Source organism: Meles meles, chromosome 5 (assembly GCF_922984935.1).
Source record: "Meles meles chromosome 5, mMelMel3.1 paternal haplotype, whole genome shotgun sequence".
Classification (NCBI taxonomy): domain Eukaryota; kingdom Metazoa; phylum Chordata; class Mammalia; order Carnivora; family Mustelidae; genus Meles; species Meles meles.
In genome coordinates, this window is record NC_060070.1 from 42,244,724 (window position 1) to 42,270,904 (window position 26,181).

The following is a 26,181-nucleotide window of genomic DNA, read 5'->3' on the forward strand; positions in this document are numbered from 1 at the left end:
AAAGAATAAATAAATGAATGAAGCAGCACATTGGCTTTGTTTTCGTATCTCAGCCACTCGGATTATCCGTTTGCTTCTCAGAAAACAACATCATGGAATGGCTTGAAAGATACCATCCAATTTTATTTTAGATATCCTCCATTTCTTCCCTTCCATCTCAATTTCATTCTTTACAAAAGTTTGCTGGTACCATTCTTCATATAATGAAATATAACTGGCCCAGCTAGATTAACCCTGCTTCATCTCACCTAGAATTCCTTCTTTCCCTTTTCATCCTCCCACCTCCCTCTTTTCCTCAGTCCCTTAAGCCTTCAAGAACCCATAGGCTTCTTCCTCCGAGTCCCATTTTTTCTATAACGAAGCATGTACTGTGTCCTTTGAGGTTGTATGCTTTCCCCCAAGTTCAATGTATTTCCCTCAGTTTTATTTGCCTAGTTATAATTCTTTTTTTCAACCACCCCACAATGCTTAAAAAAGTGTCTTGCACCCAATCACGTTACTAAAAAAGAAGTTATAAAAATCCGACTCAATTTCCTTATCAGTGGATTGCTCTTCTTTACCCCCCTCAGCTCCTGGCTCCCAAACAAAGCGGCCCAGGACCCCGCGGAGCAGCGCGCGAGCTGCCAGGCTCCGGGCCCGTCTGGACTCTCAGGCCGGGGGTCCCGAGCCCGCCGGCAGCGGGTAGGGCCGGGCCGCTTCCGGCCGCGCAGTTCCTCGCTTATACCCGTGAGCGCCGGGGAACCCCGGACGGGCCCGGCAAAAGGTCGGCCTCTGCGGGCCAAAGGCGAGAGGAAGACGGGGATGCCGCCCGCTTTTGCAGACCCCGGAGCGACCTTAGCGGGCCTAGCAGCGATCGCGCAGTGACGGGCGCCAGGGCTGACGGACTGCCACGAAGCGACCGCCACGTCAGGGCAACTTCACAAAACCCCGGCGAGGGCGGGTGACGCACACCCGGCGACCGCGGCGGGGTTGGGCCCGTGGCCAGAAGAGGAGGCTGACCTACAGCCCCGGCGCCCGGTTCAGCGACGCCCCCGCCGGCGCCGGCGCCTTCCCGGCCCTCAGGGAGGCGGGGGGAGCCACGGAGGAGGCGGCGCCATCGCTAAGCCCGCGCCCCTCCCGCACGCTCACACCCCCACACACCTCCAGCCTGCAGTCCCGGCCCGGGCTGGGCGGCGTCTGCGGAGGCTCCCTCGGCCTGGCCCAATCGGCCCGAGCCGCGCTGACACCCGGGCAGCAGCGGCGCGGAAAGGTGGAGGCGGCGGGCCGGGAGGCCGTAGCTGGCACAGCGAACCGCCATGGAGACCCGCTACAACCTCAAGAGTCCGGGTGAGCGGGGCCGGAGGCGGCGGGCGGTGGCGCCGGGTGGGCTGGGGAGGGCAGACTGACCCAGGGCTTCCGGGCCCGGCGCTGCGGTTCCCTCGCGTCCACCGCCACTCGCGGCTCCGCTTCGGTGTTTAGCGTTCTACGCGAGACCGCCGCCTGCCGGGATGGTGCAGGCCGCAGGGCGGCCAGGCGGGCACCCGCCGCCAGTCGTGGGTACCCGCCAGTTCCCCGCAGCACCCGGACTTTCCCTTTCCTCCTGTTAGGCGCGTAGTGCTGGGTCCTGAACTCATCCCTGGTAACAGGTGTAAAGGTGATGTCGGTGGGTAATAGTTAACAGTCCCTTGCGGTACCTGAGCCCAGACCGTCGTTATCCCTTTCGTCGCTGCCACCGGACTTTTATTAGCTGTTTGACTCACTTGCATGTGAGGATTTGGTTGTTTAAATATCCCACTTGCAACATTTGGGGCGAATGGAATTACAGACCTAGAGGAAAGATTCTGTACTAAACCAACTAACCAAAGAGCTAAGAAAACTAGTTAGATGATCCGTGTACTTTAGAGGAAACCATGATTTTTGCCATGACGGCTGACATGATATATGTCTGTGTTCAGTCATAGAGACTTCCTGTATTTCGTGCCCCTGCTTCATTCACAGAATAGCCCGAACAGTCCTAGCTTCAAGTTCTTTTCTGATGCCCTATAAAGATGCAAGAAAAGTCAGCAGCTCTCTCATATTAAGGCAGGCTGGAAATGAATCACTAGGGTCTGTAAGTGGTATTTATTCTGTCTGTACCTTGATAAATTTGTCAGGAGGGAGAAACTCCACAGTTCAGCTCTAAATGATAATCCTAGAATATTCATGATGGTTTGACCAAATATTGCTGCTGCTTAGTTTTTCCTTCCAAGAAAGCATCCTTTCAGTAGGAATCAGCAAGATTAGCATCCTTCTGGAAAGAGCTGACATTGTGAATTTTTTATTAAAAAATACTCAAGGGGCACCTGGGTGGCTCAGCGGGTTAAAGCCTCTGCCTTCGGCTCAGGTCATGATCTCAGGGTCCTGGGATCGAGCCCCGCATTGGGCTCTCTGCTTGGCTGGGAGCCTGCTTCCCCCTCTCTCTCTCTCTCTGCCTGCCTCTCTGCCTACTTGTAATCTCTATCTGTCAAATAAATAAATCTTTAAAAAAAAATACTCAATATGTAGAAACTCCAGAAAAGTCTGAGGATATCGATTGAACAGAGCATTGTGAGCTTGAGTGCGGTCGGGCTGAGATGTGTTCTTAGGTGACCAAGTGTGTAGAATGGGTCATAACATTTGGGGGGTCCATAGATTCCTTTTAAAAATCTGGTGAAGGCTGTGGACTTTCCAAGAAATGCATTTATACAATTCAATTTCAGTGGGTTAAGGAACCCCCTCCAACCCACACCCCGCCCATATCTTCAGAACACCTGGGGGAGAAAGGAATTTAAAAGAGAAAGGGAGAGAAAACCTTAGTTTTAAGGTTAGATGGTAGAATGCTTAAACTGTTTAGATCATCATAGATTTAAATAAAACTACGTGGCTAAAAATGTATGGTGACTCCTTGGTCACATGATACCAAGTTCCTTAGGACAGCTGAGGACCTTAGTGGAATGTCCAGAGAATAATGGAAATATAAGTAATAGTGCAGTTTAGAATGGCGAACTGGTGGGTCCCAAGGCATTGTTGTTAGACCACATTGCTCAGGTTTGATAGGTTCTCATACCTGACGTTATGAAAAGCTTTCAAAATTCTCCAGAATTTTGTACACTGCCAAAGTATATGATCTGTCAGCTGGCTGAGCTTTGGTCAACATGCCTCTGTGCTATAAATTGCTTCCTCTTTTTGGTATCATTTCCTCAAAGGTGGCATTGCTGTCCTACACTAAATGATTTTTTAAGATCTTTTGTTGTTGTTACTGTGTGGATCATTTGGAGTTCATAGTGAAGGTGAATTAGATGATATATGGCACTTACTAGAAATGCTAGGAGGCATGGTGAAAATGCTTCCTTCCTTTGTTTTATTCTCAGTCCTGTGATATTTTTAGAGTAATGCCTATGTGAAAAAAAGTGTTTAAAAGCACTGCACAATGGAAGGTGCAGAACCTTTTTCTCTGTAATTTGCAGTTGTCTTAGAGCTATGGATCGTACAATTAAGAGAATACACAAAACTGGTTCAGGGCCAGTGCTCTAGCATGTGGATAGTAATTTGTTCACTTTGTAATTAGGAAAACTTATTTCTTTGTGATTTTTCTGGAATGGACTTGTGGTTATGGGCAGAGCTCTGTATGGAGCCACCTCCTAAGCCTCTGACTTAGCCTGTCAATAGTTGCTATGCATCAAGCTCCCTGATCCCTTTTTGGGTCTGCTCTGGCCAAGGTAGTAGTGTCTCTTAGTACAAAGTAGGGAGATCTAGGTATAAAGAACCTTCTGTGGGAGCTTTCCTCAGACAGGCCTGTGGGTGTGTTTAGCAGGTGATTGGTGCATATGAAATCGGTGCAAAGGCACCCATTATCTCCACCAGAAACTTGGGCATGACTATCCATGCCCTTAATGTGAATTACTGGTGATTTAACATCTTCACCCAGATTTCCCACAGACTGAAAAAAATCTCTATGAGGTAATAAAAAAGCCAAACTCATCAATTTACTCTCGTCCCCCAAACTTGCACCTCATCCCTTATTCCAGGGATTGACAGCAACTAGGCACTTGTGGGAACCATCTTTGCTCTCTTGGTCTCTGTCTTTACCACCCCCTAACCTGGAACGAACACACACACACGCACACACACGTGCGCACACATGGACACACACAGGCACCAGTCCACACAGACAAGTATTTATTTATTCGGCCACTGTTGTCTCCAGATCCGGTAAAATAAAATAAAGCAAAACTGATTTGACCACTCCTCAAACTGAAAGATTTTCAGTAGCTTTCTAATAGCTGTAAGTAAAGTTCAGAGTAAAGTGTTTAGCTTGGCCTACAGGGCTGCTCATGATTTGATCTTCGTTTGCCTTTCTCACCAACCTAGTTTCCCACAACTGTGCTCCTTTGCTCCCCCCCCCGCCATCTCCTTTGTATTTTTGCCATGTATCCATCTTGCTGCCAGTGACTGTCCATATGGAGCCAGTCTTCTCACCTGTATGCCTTGGTCCCTGTTGGAACCTTTGCTTACAAAGGCTTCCCTTTAAACCGTTGGAAATTCCCATTCTTCATGTTTGTTTAAGGTTCAGCCTTGTTCAGCTACCCTGGGCAGACTATTAGGTAGACTATAAGGTAGTCCCTGCATTTGTACACACTTAGTCAGTATTTGTATTGTAATTGTTTTCATGTCTTTCTCACTATGAGTTTTTTGAAGGCAAGAAGCAGGTCTTGGTTATTTTTCTGTCTCCATCACTGAGGCATTCTTTAGATGTTTGTTGAATGGGTACCTTTGTAGGGTCTTCCTGGGCAGAAACACTAGTCCTTAAACATTTGCTTAAGTGCCTTCACTATGGGAGCACGAAGAGGCACTTGGGGAGCAGACACTGCGTTCATATCCTCAGTATACCTGCCTCCTGCATTTTATGTATGCTTTGGAGGTTGATTATATTAAGATACTTGTTTTCCAAGAGAACGTAGACACATGAGAGACAGTGACCTGTAAAAGATCTCTTTAGCTAGAGCTTTGTCTCCAAAGCCCAACGTAAGCCTAGTGAGGTAGAGCCTGGGCATGGGAAGATTGCTAATGCCTGGGCCCACTGGAGCCTAGAGCCTGGATCTAGAGAGATCATATGGCCTCCATAAGAAAGAACAAGAGCAGGCATGCAGGTTCTCCCCACTTCTTTCCCTTCCCTGGCACATCTTATCTCACCATGGTAGAAGAATTCCTTGAATAACCATGCAAAGCGATAAGAGAGGAGCTGATCAGAAAAAGCTTCCTGACTATGTGATAACTAGGGATGGACAGTATCAAGAGTGGCAGACTACGCACTAGCCCCAATTGCCAGGCAGTATTTTGAAACTTGGCTATTCCATGGAAGTAATATTTCTGCTTGGGAACCAGAGAGCCATGCCATGAAGTCAACTGCATATGTTTACGGCCTGGTTTTGAACCAAGGAAGAGCCTTATATCCCAATCTATTTCTGACCTTAATAACTTGTGATGGGGGGAGGTGAGGGGAGGAAGGAAAGGAGAATTATATGAAGAAATTACTGACTCCCATTTGAAAGGTACAAACATTGAAGAAGAATAAAATTAAGTGGTTTATTTAAGGATTTAGAGCTACAAAATGTCAGAGCCAGAAGTTTAATGCAGCCTAATTCAGAGTCCATATTCTTTTGCATATAAGGTGTTTATAATATATGTAATTTCATGAAAAAAAAAGATCATGAGAACACTAGACTAATTATTACCTCTGTTTGGCTACATGGCTTTAGCTCTCACATGGTATGTTCCTTTAAATACATTCTTTTTTTTCCCCCTTTAAATGCATTCTTAAATAAATTCTGACCCTTTCTTACATCTTTCGTAATATCTAGGTACTACTGGGTGGTTATTTTCTTCTCTCCTATTGAACTGAGCTGAGTGGGAAAGAGGCAGAGAAAATGTGGTAAGGGGATGGAATGACATAAAATCTATTCTTCAGCTTAATCATTCAGCCAGCTGATGAGGAATGAAGGAAAAAAATCTCGATGGCATCTTTGATTGCTGACAGCAGCCAAATTACCTTCATAACAGCTTCCATGATTTTATTTATATCTAATAATACTAATTTGAATGAATGATATTTTTGTGTGACTTTAAATCGGGGTTTTTCCGTCTTTTTTCTAAGGGAGCTGTCCTGGTTGAAGAAGCCAGCATGGAAGGGCCTTCAAGCTGTTTACTCCCTTCAACCTAGTATATTGAAGGGTCCCATGGAACATATAGAGGTTCTCATTAAACCTTTTTTTGAACGAAGGATTTTATCTTATTGTCAAATGAATTTGAAAACCGTTGCCTTTAATCAGATGTTTGGAAAGAGATTTTTGGAGGGATAATAGGAAAATTCAAGTAAGCTAATATTTGAGTACTTACTGTGTGCTAAGCCCCAAGGAGCCTGCAGTGAGTAAATTGTTTAGCAGGAAAGACTGGTGTTAAGTAATTACAAGTGAGAAGAACTTTAGGGGACTCAATCTAGTTTCTAGGGTAGTGGCTTCCAAACCTGACTGACCATTAGAATAACTTGGAGAGTATTTCTGGTCTCCACTCCCCTCCAGGATGCCTTAGAAATTTTTATCTGTCCAGGTGGGAATCTCTAGTCATTCCTCAGCATGCACAAGGGAAGGTGTCTGGTGGACCTTCCTGAGGAAGTTCCTTAAAGCCCGTCTAAGTGAGACAGGGAGTGGGACTGGGAACAGCATTCATTGCAAGTTGAGGAGCATGACAAATGCTTGATAAGAAACATATAGGTGGGAGTGCCTGGGTGGCTCAGTTAGTTAAGTATCTGCCTTCGGCTCAGGTCATTATCCTGGGTTCCTGGGATTGAGCCCTGCGTTGGGCTCCACGCTTGGTGTGAGTTGCTTCTCCTTCTCCCTCTGGCCCTCCCCCCTGCTCATATTCTCTCGCTCTCTCTCTCAAATGAATAAATAAATTAAAAAGAAACATACGGGTACATATTGAGACACACACACACACACACACACACACACACACACCCCATCATGTTCTAGATATGAGGCTTTCGTTCATTTCTTTGGTTTCCGCCACCACCTGTCCCATGACTACAAGCTCCTTCGTAACCAAAACTATATTTTATTTTGGTCGTAGTGTAACATCTAGTATATACTCAATAAATATTTGATGTTCAAATACTTTGATCAAGTGAACAAAGTCTGTGCTTATAGGGACCTAGTTCAGTGCAGGAGATGGAAAAGAATTAGTAATTATGGAATAGGATGGTGACTTAACTTTTTCCCCACTTAGGAACTCTTGATTAATATGACATTTTGGAAGCGCCTGGGTGGTTCAGTTGGTTAAGCAACTGCCTTCAGCTTGGGTCATGATCCTGGGGTCCTGGGATCAAGTCCCATATCGGGCTCCCCCTACTCTGTGGGAACCCTGCTTTTCCTTTGCCCTCTGCCTGCCACTCTCCCTGCTTGTGGTCTCTCTCTCTGTCAAAGAAGTAAAATCTTTCAAAAAGATAGGAAATTTTATGCAGAAGTCCTGATACAGACTGAACTGTTCGGTTGTATGTGTGTGGCAGGTGTTCTCAGTTAACCTCTTCCCCATAACATTCCAATGTGTACTTCCATGTATTTTACTTTTATTGTTTCCTCTGCCTTTTCATACCCATGCATAAGTCCTACCGTCTTTCTTTCGGATTTGTACGTGACCCCTTTTCTCTTTTGTCTGCTCTCAGGTTAGGTGCCTACCTGGTACATACTTTTCTTAAAGCACATATTGAACTACATCAGTTGGTTTTCAAGCAGAGTTTTGGGGAGCTTGGGCTACCCGGTTTTCCCCTGGCTTTGCTCTCCTACACCAGTATCCTGACTTTTTTTTTTAGCACCTAAAACTTGCAGTGAGAGGGGCTGGGATCAAAGGATTGACCTTTGATAGCCAGGAAGGAAAGAGGGTACAGATACAGATAGGATTGTAGGTTGTGATAGGCTGCCAACAGTCATTTACTGTGGAAGTAAAAGGCTGTGCCATTAACTCCAAGAGGTGGAAGAGGAATAAGATGAGTAAACAGGTGTGAAATAGTCTTGGGGTGCTAGTTGGAGTGGGCTGGTGGGCTTAGCAGAGAAATTCAAGACATTAGGTGGCATGTGTCCCACTGGAGGTTGTTGATAATAACTCTATAATGGCATCAATGTGCGTGCCTCTGTGACTCCCGCTCCCCACCCCTCCTTTCAGTAAGGCTCAGCTGTTTGGGTATAGATACCAAATAAGAACATGGTTGGGTTGGGTCAGCTAGAATTGCATTTTATTAGGGTTATGAAAAAACTCCTAAGAGCAATATGTGTGGATAAAGAGGGAAGTAAATATAGATGTAAGTGGACATAGAAAACTATGGGGTCTGTGGATTGGCAGTTTTAATTAAGCTGAAGAGTCATTTCAAAAAGGAATTCAAGGGGCAGCTGGTTGGGTCAGTCAGTAAAGCTTGAGACTCTTGATCTCAGGGTTGTGAGCTCAAGCCCCACACTGGGCACGAGACCTACCAAAAAAAAAAAAAAAAAAAAAGAATCAGTTAGAACTAGGGAGATTCAGTGACCTCTGGGGATACCCATCTGTATTAATGCACGAAAGTGTGTGGAAATTCCCAAGAGGTGGAGGATGTGGTGGTGGTGGGGTGTCTACTGTTCATGAGCATGAATTCCAGAAGTCACATTTTTGTTAATATAGGCATTTTAACAAGATAAGAGTTGACTACCTGTGTTGGAATCCCAGCTGTCATTTACTAGTTGTGTGACCTTGAACAAGTTACGTAATCTCTCCATGTTTTCAGTTTCTTTGTCTGGAAGATGGGAATAAAAATGGTACCTATCTCATAGCATTGTTTTGAGGCTTATATGAGTTAATGTTTGAGTGCTAGCACATATGAAGCATATGTAAGTACTTATTAAATAAAAATAGTACTGCCCTAAATATTTAATTTAATATATAATTCTTCTAATGCCTAGCTACCATGTCCTTCCCTTTTCTAATTAATACTGTTATCTCATAATTAAACTTTTACCATACTCAGTTGAGCTAGTCCTCTACACAATTTTTACTGAAATAGGAATTTTTTCATTAGATTTGTTAATCTGTGCTAATCTCTTGGAAAAGTATTTTAAATGTCTCTATCTTGTGAATTTATTTTAGCTGTTAAACGTTTAATGAAAGAAGCGGCTGAATTGAAAGATCCAACAGATCATTACCATGCACAGCCATTAGAGGTTAGTTTCCATATTTTACATATGGATTTTAATACTTTAATATTTTAAATGAATTCCTTAATATTTTTTTTCATTGCTTTGAGTCATTACAGATGTGTTTGGTTTGGTTTATTGGTATGTTTTACTCCCTGCATTTTCTTAATATTTATTTCATTAGCCATTCAGAATCCGACATAGTAGGAGCAAATTTCCAGTCTCTATAAAATGATCTCAGATGCTAAATCGGTTTTAGGTTTTGAGTATGGGGGAGGGAGAGGGTAATGAAAAAGACACCAAACTCTTTATGGTTTGGAAGACCCCTTTACAGTTTGAAGGGACCCCTGCAGCTAGTCTGGGCTTCTTGCACAAACATCTCTATCTCCTTTCAGTCTTCTCATTTGTAGAAGGAGGGTATTTAAATGTGCTCAGTCTGGCTTCCTAAAATATGTGCAAATATTTTGCACACTGTAAACTATAAAGTACTCAGGGACCCTAAGATGATGATAGCATATTTATTAATATTACTGACTATTTATAAATAAATAAGCTCTTAAGCATTTATGAGGGATAATTTTTTAAAGTTTGTTAAAATAATCCACATTTACAGCAATTATTTGATTATTAAAGGATTCATTTAGTTTAACTAAATCTAATCTAACTTATGAATATATAACATTGCTCAGCTGTTTTTAAATGCATTTGTTTAAAAAAGATTAAAAAAAGATTTAGCTCTCGTGGGACATGAATGCTAGATTAAATAGCTTTTATTTATAACTTTTATACTTGAGGTATTTTGTGCATTAGAAACTATTCTAATAATAATGTGAAACATTTAATTTTTCTCACCCAGGAATATTTCTGGTACTCATTAATAAAGATGATCAAATGTTTTAATGTTAATGATTCCTTGCTGGTTATTGTTTTTATTCAGGATAACCTTTTTGAATGGCACTTCACAGTTAGAGGACCCCCAGATTCTGATTTTGATGGAGGAGTTTATCATGGACGAATAGTACTGCCCCCAGAATATCCCATGAAACCACCAAGCATTATTCTTTTAACGGTAAGAATACTTGGCATTTTGGAATGCTTGTGATTTACCTCTTCATGATGACTGCAAAGCGTGGTTAGCAGACTCATTTTCATTAAGAAATAAAGCAGAACATTGTTATAATTTTGTCTTTGGGGACCAGAACTTGATAGTACAGTTCTTTTCCCCAAAAAATAATTCTGAGGAATATTGATGCGAATGAATGTATAGTTATCATAGTGTGGTTGATAGGATTCAATGAATTAGGGGATACAAAGTGCTAGGCAGTGTCTGGCACTTCGTAAGTACTCAGGAGAGGGTAGCTAATGTTATTGTGTCTCTTAATCACAGCATCACCTTCAACTTCTCACCTTCTTATACTCTTTTCTTCAGTTTTGTCATTTTTACATACAGCTCTGAAAATAAGAACTGTCACAAGGTCCTCAATAAATGTTAGTTTATTATTACCATTTATATCTTAGAATTTCTGTCTTCACATATTTCAGCTCCTTGTGAAGGAAAACTGTTGGTCCAATTTTCTCTAATTTTTCCTGGAGTGTTGTTCATTCGGAGTAAATTCCTCTTATTAAGCTCTCCTTCCCTCCTTTCCTTTAATTTGCAGGTAGGTTTAATTATCCTCTAACCATGAAAAAGGCAAAACAAAACAAAATACAAAAGTCTTTCTGTATCTCTCCTACCTCTTTAAGCTGTTTTGTATTCCTGTCTTATGAAATTGCATCATCCTTATGAAAATCACTGCTGTCTCAGAGCCGTCTGCACCGCTGTCTAGTTAGGTGACACCAGGTCCTTAGGTTTTCCTAGCCTCCGCCTGTCTTCTCTTTTAGACCCTCACAGAGCCTAGCTCAGTACTATACTCAGAGGAGGACATCAGGACATCATGATACATTAATTACTTAGATTTCAGAAAGGTGCTACAACTTCTAGAAACAGCTTTTATTGTTTTACAAGTATTTGTAGAGTGTCTATAAGAGGACAAAAATCTGTATCCCATTGGAGATTATATTCTTTTCAAGTTTTCTTTTAAAATTATTTATTTATAATATAAATATATTTATGCTTACAAAGTATAAAACATTAAATACATACATAGTTTTTAAAATGTCTTGTTTATTCCTAAGGCTAATGGACGATTTGAAGTAGGCAAGAAAATCTGTTTGAGCATCTCAGGACATCATCCTGAAACTTGGCAGCCTTCATGGAGTAGTAAGTATTAATTTAAAGTGAATATAAATCTTCTACAGCTCTAATCAATTCATAAGTATAAAGTATAACACCCTCTTGAGACTGAAAGCTGTTTTGGATAATTTGCTGTTATTGAATAAAAAATAAAAATTCTTTCCTTGTCTTATTTTTGCCATCATTTTAATACAACCACCCTACCTGTACCTCTTCAGTGAAAGGTACCTTTTCAGTGAAAGCCTATGTGTCTTTTTTCTCTTACCAGAGTAAGCCCAGTTCCTTTTACAAAACAACTTAGATTGATGTTTACTTTTTATTCCAGTAAGAACAGCATTACTAGCCATCATTGGGTTTATGCCTACAAAAGGAGAGGGAGCCATAGGTTCTCTAGATTATACACCAGAGGAAAGAAGAGCACTTGCCAAAAAGTAAGTTTTGCATTTCATTCTTGGTTAAGATTTAAATATTATTCTGGGTAATTGCTGGTAGGGGATAGGCTCAGTCTCTTACTTTGTGAGTTGCCTTGGTTTCAGGGTCTAGTCTAGTTTTGCTGTTTTAGGATTTCAGTTGTAGCAGTTTATTACTCAGGGGTGACCAGAGTCTAAAGAATTGATTTCATGCTGTCTACTTTTAAAAAGTAGTTGGTAATATCAGCTTGCAGTGGTAGATACCTTTTCCTAGAAAACAGTTCTGATCATTTGTCTCTACTTGGGCAGAATTACAGATGGAAAAAAAAAAAAAACACAACCCAACATAATTGTTTATATGTAGCTTTCTGTAAGGTTAAAAACTTCTTGAGGGTAGGGAGGGAGTCCACTTTTATCTTAGCATCTACAGTATTAGGCTCAAAGCAAATGCTCAATAAATAATCCCAAATAAAGTAAAGGAGATTTTCTTTATTAAATTATGGCTTCCTAGTGGTCTTTCCTTCTCATTTTTTTCAGATGCGTTCTATCCATATAACCCAGATTAGTCATCAGATTCAGAGTAGCCTCTCCTTTGAGTAGTGCAAAAACTAATTCCTTCTGTCTCTTTTTTCTTTTTTTTTTTTAAGAACAACTTTTAACCCAGTTTATTTTTTAACCAGTGTGCATAGCGAAGAGACCTTATAAGAAATCCTATCAAGGTACTTTCCAATCCTAGAATACTAGACTCAACCCTCAAAAAATGTTAAAGATTCCAAAATTGCAGTGAGATGAGGAGGAAGAGTATTTAAAGTCACTTACTTGTGTAATTCTTGATCTTGATCATTTTTCTGCTTTGGACTCTGCAGTCTACCACTTCTCAGACATATGTTAATTAAATTATAGTATATCTTACCCTTCCACCGCCCAGAATATGTCCTGTATAGATATTTGTTAAATCAAACAGATTTTTGTGTCTGAAAGATTTGATAGACTCTTGGATTTCATCAACAGCTTTTCTTTTTAAACCTTATTTCCAGGTTCTGGGGATATACCTTATAGCAGCTGTTATTCACAAATTATATGTACTTGAATATATAGCATTTGTTTCTATTTGATTTTCTTGGTTGGCTTTCTGCCTTGATACTTTTATCCAGTTCATTTCATGTATAAGGAAAAAAAGAACTTTTGTTTTTTTGTTTTAGACTTCCCAGTGTATATACTCTAGGTTCTTAGTCTATGATAGAGGCTTTTTAAAAACATGGTTTTAGTCCATGGTAGTATATTGTCCTTGTGGATAAACTAATATATTAAAAATTAACCTTCCCCTTTAAGTTTCATCTGGCTTCTCAGTTAAGAGTGGACACACTTTAATGCAAATAATTTGGATACAGCTGACTCTTAAAAGCATATGGACAGCTGTGCTACTTCTGGTGAAACACAAATATTCAGCAACAAGTACTAAGTTAACAGTACTTTTACTTATATTTTGTTCACATGAAGTTGTTTAATAAATTTAAACAGCATGTTCTTAAAGACCAAAGGCTTCTGTTATGTTGAAATGGGAATCCAATTAAACAGTTTTATAAAAAGTTCAGCAATGTAACCATATATATTTCTGTATATTATACATATTTACTTCCAGTCATATAAATCCTTAGCACTCTTGTGGACTTTAGGGCACTTTTGGCTATCTCTGGGATACAAAGGGGAAAATAAAAACATAGAAAAACAAATTAATCTTGGGAAGTAGTCTAATTAACAGATTTATCTTGAGTCTACTTAATATAATGAGTGATACATTTCAGAGTCTTTGGATTTTATACGAGTTGTCTGTCTTTCAAGTTATACTGCTATTTATTTTTCTATTTTTGTGTTTTTCCAAGTTTTAATTTAAATTCCAGCTACTTAACATACAGTGCAATATTAGTTTCAGGTACAGAATTTAGTGATTTATCACTTGTGCCCAACACCCAGGGCTCATCACAAGTGCCCTCCTTGATCCCTGTCACCTGTTTAACTGCACTCCCTGCCCCTCCACCGGCACTCCCTCTACCACAAACACCTTGCCTCCCCTCTGGTAACCCTGTTTGTTCTCCATAGTTGAGAGTGTGTTTTGTGGTTTGCTTCTCTCTCTTTTCCCCCCTTCACTTGTTTTGTTTCTTACATTCTACATATGGGTAGAATCATATGGTATTTGTCTTTCTCTGACTGACCTATTTCACTTAGCATAAGTTATACTGCTATTTAGTTGAATTAGGGTTTGTGAATTTTTTCCCTAGAAATATCTGTAATTTCTATTTTTGGTGGCTTCTTTACTGCTTTATGTATGTTTCAGCTAAAATATAATTCAAATTTTATAATGGACTTTTTCCCACAGGCTTAACATAGTTTTGTTATGTGTGATCTTGAGGACAATGTAGTTAGACATTGTATATATTTTGTTGTATAGCTCTAAAGCTTAATTTTCTCTACATAGTATTTGGAAAAAAAGTGGAAGCTAAACCCTGGATTTTATTTTTTTAACTTTAGATTTTTAAAAATTGAGATATAACTGACATGAGTTTTTGTTGTTTGATTTTGTTTTTTTGAAAGTTTTATTTATTTAAGTAATCTCCACACCCACCATGAGGCTTGAACTCATGACCCTGAGATCAAGAGTTGCATGCTTTTCTGACTGAGCCAGCCAGGCGCCCCAACCACGAGTTGTTTTTGTTTTTTGTTTTGTTTTGTTTTGTTTTAAATCCTGTGTAATAAACATCCACCAAATTTCACCATCATACATAAACACTCATTTGGATCTTTTTTTTTAAAGATTTTATTTATTTATGTCACAGAGATCACAAGTAGGCAGAGAAGCAGGCAGAGAGAGACGGGGGAAGCAGGCTCCCCGCTCAGCAGAGAGCCTGATGTGGGGCTCAATCCCAGGACCCTGAGATCATGACCTGAGCCGAAGGCAGAGGCTTCAACCCACTGAACCACCCAGGCGCCCCTGTTTTTTTTCTTTAATACCAACCTAACTTGTATATTTGTCTCAGAACTGTAATAGTGCCATAACTGTCTAACTTATGTAGATGAATATGATATGGAATTATCCAGGGTTCTTTTTTTTTAAATTGAATCATTCAGTATTTGAGTATCTTGAATTGACATTCAGGTATTTGATTTATACCCACCAAAAAAAATTATTTCCTACCAGATCACAAGATTTCTGTTGTGAGGGATGTGGCTGTGCCATGAAGGATGTCCTGTTGCCTTTAAAATCTGGAAGTGACTCAAGCCAAGCTGACCAAGAAGCCAAGGAACTAGCTAGACAAATCAGTTTTAAGGTACTCTAAATTCGTGAATAAATTCTAACTATATGACCCTTTTGTTTACTGCCAAATTCTGGATAGAAAGTAAAGCAATATAGTTCTGTTGCAATAAGGTTTTACAAATAAGTTTTTCTTATTCCAAAACTAATAATATACATTCACAAAGGAGTCCAGCACAGTGGTTAAGGGCTTGGACTCTGGTCCACAGTGCTGGGGTTTGGATCCTAGCTTTGCTCTTTATTGGTAGTAGGACATCAGACATGTTACTTGGCCACTCTGTCTGTACCTTTTTCTTATCTGTAAATAATGAAGTTACTTATCTTGTAGGATTTTTATAAGGATTAAGGGATATAATACTCACTTAATATAATACATAAGTATATTGTATTTAGAATTGGCCCTGATACTTAATAAATTTTAACTATTATTTAGAAGATAGAAAAATTTAGAAGAAAATAACAATCATACATAATCCCGTCTCCAAGAAATAATTGCTGTGACTATTTTGGTATATCTCCTTTATGTCCTTTTTTTCTACATATGTTTTACTCAAACATAGAATTGCTTCTGGATTTCAATTAGCCCTATTAAAAAATGTCAACCTGCATCAGGTAGCATCCTGCTTCCTCCCTATTCACCTCTCTTACATCCCGTCTGTTCTTTCATGTCCGGTTCTTGCGAGAAATTTTTCCTTCTGTTCATTGTGTTGGCTAGAAGAGGAGGTGCTGAATAAGTGTTGGTTATTTTCTTCCTTCTGAGGATTCCTTCTGTACTTAGAATTGCTTTTCTGAAAATCGTAGGGCCATATGTATTTTGTACATCAGAATTTCGGATTTTAGAAAATACCAAACATACACCATATTTTAGTACCTGCAGTGGCATCTGGGGCAGTACCCCATAATCAAATCTATTAACATTCCCTCAGCAAACCTGGGAATGTCTACAGTAATATGGGATAAAGACTGTTAATAACCTCACATGTCACACTTCACCTGGAAGTTACAAACAACTTAATTTGGAATTGTGGATTATGAACCACGGGTGTTAGTTTTGTCTTTCACCAAGTAACAACTCCTTGAGAACAGGTTTTGTCTATGCTTCTTCCTGAAATATCTAGCACAGTCTCAGACACAGGAGTGCTTGAGGTTGAACTGATTGGATAGTTGATATTAAATTAGCAATTAAAATAAGTCCAACAGACGATTAGTAGGTGTGGCTTATTCTGTATGTTTCCTTTTCTAACATTGCTCTTCGGTGTACCTTTTTTATAGGCAGAAGTCAATTCATCTGGAAAGACTATCGCTGACTCGGACTTAAACCATTCTTTTTCACTAAATGATTTACAGGATGATATACCTACAACATTCCAGGGTGCTACGGCCAGTACCTCGGTATGGCTCTTCTCTTTTACATATATGTATGTCTGTATCATTATCATTATTTGCAATAGGAGGAGACCTCTAGATGAAATACCTGAATATTTTGATTCTCCTGACCACCTCTCCCTCTAATGAGTCAGATTATCTTAAGTAAATTATTCATACTTTTTGGGTCTTTTTTCTTATTAAATGAGGCTGGGCTAAATAATTTTAGGTCCTGTCATCTCTCTGGAATTCTGTGATTTATCTGAAAAGTTAGTTACAGTATAGCACTACACTTTGAATAAAACAAAATATACATACATTAGCCACTTTCTTCTTTTTTTGTTTTTAAAGATTTTATTTATTCATTTGACAGACAGAGATCACAAGTAGGCAGAGAGAGGAGGAAGCAGGCTCCCTGCTGTGCAGGCTCCATCCCAGGACCCTGGGATCACAACTTGAGCCGAAGGCAGAGGCTTTAACCCACTGAACCAGCCAGGCGCCCCATTAGCCACTTTCTAAATAGGCACTGTTTCTTTAGCTGGTTTGTTAAGCTGCATTAACTCTCAGTTAATAAAGGACTAGAGCCAAAGATTTGCCTCAGACCTGCTCTGCCTCCTCTGTAGCCACTAGCCACATGTAGCTATCTAAATTTATATTTAAACTGTTCAGAATTAAACTAAATTTAAAATTCAGTTCCTCAGTCACAGTGACACATTTCAAGTAATCAGTAGCCACCTGTGGCTGGTGGCTGCCATATTGGAGAGCATAGGTATCAAACATTATCATCTCAGAAAGTTCTGTTGGATAGTGCTGCCTTGTACATAGTTAAGTGCCCCATAAATAATTGTTGAAAGGTTAAATGAATACTATGTGTCTTGTTAATTCTGCCCTGACCTATTATCCAGATATTGGTGGGTATAGGTCATCAGAGATTGATTAAGAAAATTTGACTGGATAGTTGCTAAATAAGTAGGATTATGGGGGAAAAATATTGATTTTCTTTATATATATTAAAAGAAATATCTTTTTGGTAACATTGTTTGGTTGAGTAGCTACATCTTTTTTTCCCCTCTGCAGTTTTAGAGAGTATTTTAAAGGGTCAGGAAAATTGAAATAGAAGCTGGCAAATACAGATTTGCCTTTTCCTCAGGAATAAGTTAGTATAATGTGGGACTGAATGGTCCTGAGTGGTTGTTCTCTCCTTTTCAGAAAATGAGATGGGCAGAGAGAAGTAGGTTGGAGAGAGAAAGGGAGAGGTGCATGGGAGGAAGTCCTTGGAGGACTGGAGATGAGGGGGTATGAGGAAAAAGCGGATGCTGAGAGTTAAATCGTTCTTATATGATCCCCATGTAATTATGAATTGCAGAGGGATATTATAAATTAATTTTGAAGTATTAAAAAATTGAGATTACTTTTAGTTTTTTTTTTTTTTTAAAGATTATTTATTTGAGAGAGAGAGAGAGATCACAAGTAGGCAGAGAGAGGGGAAAGTAGGCTCCCTGCTGAACAGAGAGCCCGATGCGGGGCTCGATCCCAGGACCCTGAGATCATGATGTGAGCCGAAGGCAGAGGCTTAACCCACTGAGCCCCCCAGGTGCTCGTACTTTTAGTTTTTAGTTAAAAATGGAACCATCTCATTTCAGAGAGGGGAGGGTGGTTATCTTTTTTCATCTAAAAGGACAGTCTCCTGATATTTATGGTGTGTTTAAATCTGTCTTCAGTCTCTTATATCTGTGTCAAGTTATATTGTATTTTGTATATTGCAGTTATACTTATTCTACTTGTAATTTATTTTATTATTAATTATTTATTGTCTGTCTTCCCACAATGTCCGTTTCTTGAGGCTCAGAGCTCTCTTTTTACTGCAGCGTATCCCTAGTGCCTGGCCTTGTGCCTTGTATATAATTGGTGGGTCAATATGTATTTGTTGATTGAATCAATGAATCTTAGGATTGGCACTTTTAAAAAAATACTAGAAATACAGGCAAAGAAATTAAGTTTAAGTAAATTACATTACATGACCAATAATATTATTACAGTGATATTTTCCATTTTGATTTGGTTTGATTTGATTTCTTTTGTTTTAATGTTTATTACTGCAGTATAGTTGATGTACAATGTTATACTAGTTTCAGGTGTGCATTTTGATATTAAAGTACATAAAACTTAGAATTCTTTTTTATAGATACAGGTCATTGATACCAATTCTGGTTAAAACACTGAGAAGTAATCAATTGCTGTAGTTGCAAGTTAAGCTTTTAGTTACATTTACATACAGATTATCTCAGAGTATAATTATATAATTTGATCAGCATGGATGTAATTGAAACTTGGTTTTGGCTAGGGGTGGCTTCTTTACATGCAAGTGTAATATAAATTCACTAAAATGTTATACATCAAATCCCAGATAAGCTATGTTTTTTTAGCCTTGAGGGGGCGAGAGATTGCCCAAAGTCTAAATACAGCAGATAATATCAGGCCATCTGTTGCTTTTTGATGCAGGTTTTTTTAGCTGTGTAGAAATGAGGAAAATACTGATGGTAGTTTTATGTTATTCCAGTCTGTCAGATTTTTTTCCCTCTTCCTAGGTATTGAAGTTCTGAATAAGCCATTCCATTTTGTATTAAAAAGCAAACACAAAACTCCTTCACAGATGCTGGTTATTCTAGATCATTATAGAAAAATTTATGTATTACAAGGGACTTATTTGTGATTGATGGTTTTTTAAGTTAATTCAATTAAATACATGTCATATACTTCTACCTTCCCCCAAATGGTCACTTCATCTTGACTAAAGAAACAGAAACTGGTATGACTTAAGTCTTCATTCAGTGATAGTTATATTTGGACAAGTTTAGGTCAACAGCAAAAATTTAAAAGTCCTACCACCAATTATACACAGCATTTTTGTTTTGTTTTGTTTTTTTAAAGATTTTATTTATTTATTTGACAGAGAGAAATCACAAGAGAGGCAGGCAGAGAGAGAGGAAGGGAAGCAGGCTCTCCGCTGAGCAGAGAGCCCGATGCGGGACTCGATCCCAAGACCCTGAGATCACAACCTGAGCCGAAGGCAGCAGCTCAACCCCCTGAGCCACCCAGGCGCCCCATATACACAGCATTTTGAAAATGCTAAAGCCAACTTCATGTGAACTGCCAAAATTTTGTCCAGTTAGTCTTTAAACTCCAAGCAATCTAGGTTCCTCTGGGTCTGTAACCTTCGGCTGTTACCGTTTTCCCTTGATGGGATTGTTTTTTGGTTTTTTTTGGGGGGGGGATTGTTTTAAATAGGAAAAATTTTAGAATTTTATGATGTCTCAGCGCTAGTCAGTAATAGTAATATAGCCAGAAGGATCCTGAAATATGGGAATCTAATTAAAGCAGTATGTCTATAAAGTATTTTCATTAAGTGCATGTACTAAAATATCATCTAAAGTCAATGTTTTAATGGATTGTTCTAAATTTTTTTTTTTGAAAGATTTTATTTATTTTAAGAGAGCGGGAATGGGTATGCATGAGGTGAGGGGTAGGGGAGGGAGAGAGGGAAAGGCAGAGAATCTGAAGCAGGCTCCTCCCCAAGATCGGAGCCCCTTGGGTGGGTGGATCTCAGACCCTGAGATTATGACCTAAACTGCAACCAAGAGTCAGACCCTCCACCGGCTGAGCCACCCAGGTGCCCCTAAAATGTAATAATCATACCAACAGGGGTCTGCAGAACTCTCCTAAGTAATGACTTTTTAAAATATTAATCTGTGGGGTGCCTGGGTGGCACAGTGGGTTAAGCGGTGGACTCTTGGTTTCTGCTCAAGTCCTGACCTCAGGGTTGTAAGAATGGGCCCCCAGTAGGGCTCAGAGCTCAGCCAGAGTCTGCTTGAGATTCTCTCCCTCCACCCTGCATCTGCATGCACTCTCTCAAATAAGTAAATAAATCTTTAAGAAAAATAACAAAACCTAAATGTAGTGTCTCCAAAGGGGCATATTAACAGTAACGGTATTAATAATGACTAGCATTTAATCAGCAGTTGCGTGCCCTAAGCACCTTATATTGTTACTCCTTTTAATCCTTACACTACAGAATTGGGTATTATCCTTACCGTACAGATGAAGGAGCTGAGTCTTAGGCTGAATAATTTGCTTAGGTCCTGCATCTATCTCCAGAGTGATAGAGCCAGCCGAGTATTGCTAAGGCTCCCTATTTTAGTCAAGTATATGGGCATTGTATTCTCCCCTCAAACTAATGGAAAAAATAACACGTGTAAAATAAAATCTAAAATAGAATCAGTCTCTTGTGCTGGTTTCTGGACTGATAGCACCTTCATATTTTTTCTTAAGAGCCTTCCCTGTAAGCCTTTAGCACTTTTGCTGAATCAGACACTTCTGGCTTCTTGGCGGAGCAGTTAGAAGAATGGGAGATTTCAAATGGAATGTTCTGTATCAGCTGCTATATAATTCCGCTCTTCCCGATGAGTGCTTATTAAGATCCCATATAATGTCTGTGACAGTGTGAAACCTCATAAAATGCTGCTGTTTTGTGGATCTGCTCCCTTCAGAGCTCCTTGTTGCTGGGAGTCTTGGAATTTGAAGTCCCAAGTTCATGCAGCTCTAATTCAGTATCGGCATTGACTTTTATTTAAAGTTAGTAGTTCCTTTTTTATCTCTGTGTTATGGATCACTACATTTGAGTGCTCCCAAAGGACAGTTTAAAGAAGCTCAGATTATGGGGCGACTGGGTGGCTCAGTGGGTTAAGCCTCTGCCTTCGGCTCGGGTCGTGATCCCAGGGTCTGGGATCGAGCCCCGCATCAGACTCTCTGCTCAGTGGGGAGACTGCTTCCTCCTCTCTCTCTGCCTGCCTCTCTGCCTACTTGCGATCTTTCTCTCTCTCTGTCAAATAAATAAAATCTTAAAAAAAAAAAAAAGAAACTCAGATTATTCACACCTTTTAATGTTGAAATGAATATCAGATTTAAAATGTAATTTCATCTGTAGGTAACTTAGATCAGCAGTTTCTTCCCTAATGTTTATAGCTGTTGCCAGGACAAAGTCCATTCTCTTCCTTTTTTTAAACTTTGAGGGGCGCCTGGGTGGCTCAGTTGTTTAAGCCACTGTCTTCGGCTCAGATCAGATCTCAGGGTCCTGGGATCGAGGCCCTGTGTTGGGCTTCCTGCTCAGTGGAGAATCTGCTTCTCTTCTCCCTCTCCCCACCTGCTTGTACTCTCTCTCTCTCTCAAATAAATAATAAAATCTTTTTTAAAAATTATTTGAATTATATTATTTGATTTTTTCTTCTAGATAGTGAAATTTTCTCTAATGGAAAGTAGTTTAAATGTTTTATATTTACTCACTTTTTAAAGTTATTCTGAAGAAAACATGCATTCTTATTTTTTATTTGAAAGGGTATTGGCGCTAATATAACCAGCTTAAGGTGTTTTCAGTAAAAGAATTAAAGGCCATCGGGTTATTAGAGGTAGAGTTAAGGGGTCTATATAAATAAAATGGAATTCTTATTTTGTAGAGCTTTCTTATCTATAAACCGTATTTAAGATTTTGAAGCACGTGGTACCACATTGTGGTTATCATTGACCAAGCAGTCATCGTAAGAATAGAAAGCAGTTGGTGTCTTGTGCTTTGTGGGGCCAACTAGTGTGCCAAAGTATGCTTTACATACATAAAGTGGCACAATTCAAATAGACAGTAAAGGGTTCTTCTGGACTTGTGCTCAATTCATTTGACAGGAGTTAAAAGAAAAGATAATGCTGGCTTGGAAACCACATCTAATTTTTATAACTGTACTGCTGTGGAGAACGTATGGTTTGAAATTCTTCCCTATGCTGTATGATTGTTGGTGGCAGCATGTTGATGCAGTTAGATAATGTTGGAAAAGACCTGGTTCATGAGAGGTCAGCACTCATTGTTGAAAGTGAAACTCTTTGCCATTTAGTTTGGCAAACTTTCAAGCTGAAAAGAAATCAGATTGCTTCTTTCCTTGGCTCTCCTGCAAGAAGTGAGGTGCCCGGCTGTTTAACAGATATTGCTGGAGTTACACCTGAAGGGAGAGTAGAAAGCCATCACTAGAGCAGGTGGCTGAACTCTGCTCTCATCTTGTTTGTTCCTGATAAAGTCCTCCTCTGCCTGATGCGTACTCAGAGTTGTTGTTGTGTTGTTGGCTTATTTGGGAGAATGAGTAATTAGTTACAGCATTCAGACCATTCTGGGTAGTTTTGCCTTTAGTCATATTCTAGTGCTCTGAGATTCTTTGTACTCTTGAATAGATAACAGGTATATATACAAGTTTTCTTTGCCAGTTTCAAACAAAGTTTCCTAAAATTTCCTAGTATGGAGCTCAGAACCCCTCAGCAGCATCTCTTCAACAACCTACTCAGCCTGTAGTTAAGAATACCTCCATGAGCCCTCGACAACGCCGAGCCCAGCAGCAGAGTCAAAGAAGGTCGTCTACTTCCCCAGATGTGATCCAGGGCCAGCAGCCAAGAGACAACCACACCGATCATGGCGGATCCGCGGTTCTGATTGTCATCTTGACTTTGGCATTGGCAGCTCTTATATTCCGGCGAATATATCTGGCCAATGAGTACATATTTGACTTTGAGTTATAATATTGTTTTGTGTCTTAAGAGCTGTGACTCAACTGCTTCATTAAACATTCTGCATTGGGTATAATCTAAGAATTGTTTACAAAAAGATTATTTTGTATTTACCCTTCATTCCTTTTTTGATCCTTATAAATTCAGTATAGATATAGCTAGACTTTCAGACTGTGTCTGCTTAGTTTAAGGGACTGGAAGTCAAAGTCCCTTGTCTCACCATATGACCTGCTTTACAGAGAAATAACTTATTGTTGTTTCTCATGCCTCAGCTTCTTTTTATGTAAATTTGTGATACTTTTCTGTATGACTCTTTTTGAAATTTTTGGATTAAAGAAGGTGTTTTAAGTTCCAGTGAGTATTACTGGTTACTCAATACCATTTATTGAGTACTCTGTTTCTACTTATGTAGAATGATATAGGGATAAGAGTTGGAAAGGGAAAGTAGAGCTCTTCAAATAGCTTGGTGAGAATGTCATTCATAGGAGATATACTGGGATGCCCATTCTGTGACTTACTTTGTGTCCTAAATGTCGTTCAGTGAAAGTAACTATTTCAGTCAAACATTTATGAGGAAATGAGATCTTTGTTATTGGATGTTATTTGGAGGAAATAATGCTTTGTAGCCACTTTGATATGCTGTTATCCCCTTCTCTCCCAAATGCACACAAGATTTACAAAGAAAGAAAGGAAATGGTCCTCCATAGATCTTTTTTTAAGGAAAGAAGGGTCCAAGCCAGGAAATCACTTGGTTTCCTTCCAGAAGTCAAATGGAAGGATCTTCAGATTTTAGTGTTTGCTCTGCTTTGAACTGTATCTCTTTTGGAGGCATTATATGCCTAGCTTTGTAATCACTATAAATTTAATTATTCTAGGAATATGTATAATGTTGAAATATTTCATGTACCATTTTAATAGAAAAGCTCAGAACCCAAGTAAAAGTGATAGAAATTAGAAAAACCTTTCCTTAGAATTGTCCACCTAATCAGAGCCCAAGAAATAATTTTCAGTGCAAAAATCAGTATATAAGTTAGTGCTAGCTAGCTCCATGGATTCTGGCAGATAATTTTATCATCATAATGCCTGGTGAGAACATATAATCACAGAAAAACATTGCCTTCAGCACATTCAGTATAGCGTTGAGGGCCCTCTTGAGAGTATTTTTTAATGAAGATTTAATTTTTAAATACAGGCAGTCCCCTGCTTTCAAATAGGTTATATTCTAAAAGTGCATTTGTGAGTTATTTATTTTGTTTTGTTTACAACTCAGTGTTGTAAATGGCGTTCAGGTTCTAGACAAGTCCAAAAAGTTAGTCCATAATGTATCTTGAATACTTTGGGGGATGGTGTTCATAAAGTCCTTAATGTCGTTTTAACTAACTGAAATTATAAACAAGATAGAAACAATTTGTAAAATGGTATTAAAGACAAATTTAATTTTTACTGCTGCGATGGACTTTTGTTCTGTTAATTATCAGACACAATTTCTATTTTCATCTAATAGCCATTTTTCCTTTATGTCCACATCTAAAGTAAGAGCATACTGTATACTATTATATAATACAGAATTGTCTTAAACTTGAATAAATTAGCATTTTAAAAGTGTTTACAGATTGTTTCTGTTATATCTACAGCCAAAGTTGGTAAAGTCTTAAAAAGCTCAAGGACTTTATGAGGACCTCCTCTGTCAGGAAGATTATAGGTGACCATTTTATAACTTTATTGCCATGAGAAAGCACATTCTGAAGTCTTGGTTTGGAACACAAAATATTGCAGATATTGGTTCAGTTGTCTCCTAGCAATAGGTCACTGGCCCACCTGGGAAGACCAGATAATGTTACCACCGGAGAAGAAGCAAGTATCCCTGCTCTCAGCCTATGCTGAGATTAATCGTGTGCTAGGAACAATCTTCCCTTCACTTCCTCCCCGTCAAACCTGAGCCGTCCTCTGGATCTGTGTGATCTTGTTACATGTTTCCATGGGGTGTACCAATACTTCAAGATTGGTTAAGCCAAGAAGATTTTGCACTGTGCAGGTCCTTCTCTACCTGATTTGCCTCTCTTCCCTCCCCTGTCAACTGACAGGCCACCTTCTTGTTTGTGTTGGCATTTTTTAAGCGCCTGATAATACATATCTGAAAGTGGCATATTCTTTGTTCTTTCTCTTTCGGCCTACAGATGCTACCTAAAAATCCTTAAGTTGTCACTCTGATCCCCATCATGGAGCCGATGAGCAAAATCAATCATTGGGGCTATTCTTACTCTAATGCCACCTGCAGAGACTTCAGAAAACTCTTATTTTTAAAGCCCCGGTTTATCCCTTTAATTAGAGTGTAAGGACAAAACCAGGTGTGTGATCTGGTTAGTAAAGGCTTAGGACTCCTTCCCCCAGTCCTCAGATTTAAGTTAATTCATGGCTTTTTCTTTGACCAACAAAGCACATGAGTACATATCAAGGTAGTTAAAATAGCATGCTCGAAAAAAACAATGTCTCTTTCACCTGTAACTGTTTTAGCCAATGAAAGCTTTCAAATTTTATGTATTGTGGGGCTTTTATGTAGCACTTTACATTTTCATGCTGCTTATTATTTTATTCTACTGAAATAAATGAATTTCATCAAAATTCTCAATGAATTTTTTAAAGAGCCTTTAGAATTGTTTATCATTTTGACTATAGCAATATAATATTTCCTATTTCAGGAGAATAAGAAATCTTCTTGTTATTTTTGGCTATGAATAAACCTGGCAACTTGAGACCTCCCATTTTTATAGACCACAATCTGTAAACAGGCAAACCTCACACATTTGGACTTGCTTGAGCAGAATTCTAAGCTGAAGTACCGAAAAGCCTGTACTGTTGCATTTGCAAGTAAGTATATGATAAGTGAATGCATTTAATGAACCTGACTCTTAAAGACTAATGTGTGCATTAACATGGGTGCTGTTTAAGCCTTGTGGGAGGCTGTACATTGCTCAGAAGCTGTTTGGAACACCTCTTGAACAGTTGCCTTCAGACCTAGTTTGAGCTGCTCAATAAAACCAGTGACTTTATTCA

General features: G+C 39.4%; 1 protein-coding gene across 1 annotated transcript; it reads left to right on the forward strand.

The window, feature by feature from the left end:
- The first annotated feature begins 1,136 nt into the window (after positions 1 to 1,136).
- UBE2J1 (ubiquitin conjugating enzyme E2 J1) lies at positions 1,137 to 26,181 on the forward strand. Its single transcript, XM_046006182.1, has 8 exons — positions 1,137 to 1,326; positions 9,166 to 9,239; positions 10,150 to 10,281; positions 11,388 to 11,472; positions 11,771 to 11,876; positions 15,052 to 15,181; positions 16,438 to 16,557; positions 22,861 to 26,181. The coding sequence occupies exons 1-8, from the start codon at positions 1,296 to 1,298 to the stop codon at positions 23,137 to 23,139; spliced, it is 957 nt and encodes a 318-aa protein (XP_045862138.1). The 5' UTR covers positions 1,137 to 1,295; the 3' UTR covers positions 23,140 to 26,181.

What these genes read in the sequence shown, in the direction of transcription:
- UBE2J1 (XM_046006182.1), top strand. Translation starts at nt 1,296, where the DNA reads ATGGAGACCCGCTACAACCTCAAGAGTCCGG. An exon ending in TTGGCAGCCTTCATGGAGTA is followed by an intron (nt 11,473 to 11,770) that starts GTAAGTATTAAT and finishes TTTTTATTCCAG; the next exon opens with TAAGAACAGCATTACTAGCC. An exon ending in CTAGACAAATCAGTTTTAAG is followed by an intron (nt 15,182 to 16,437) that starts GTACTCTAAATT and finishes CCTTTTTTATAG; the next exon opens with GCAGAAGTCAATTCATCTGG.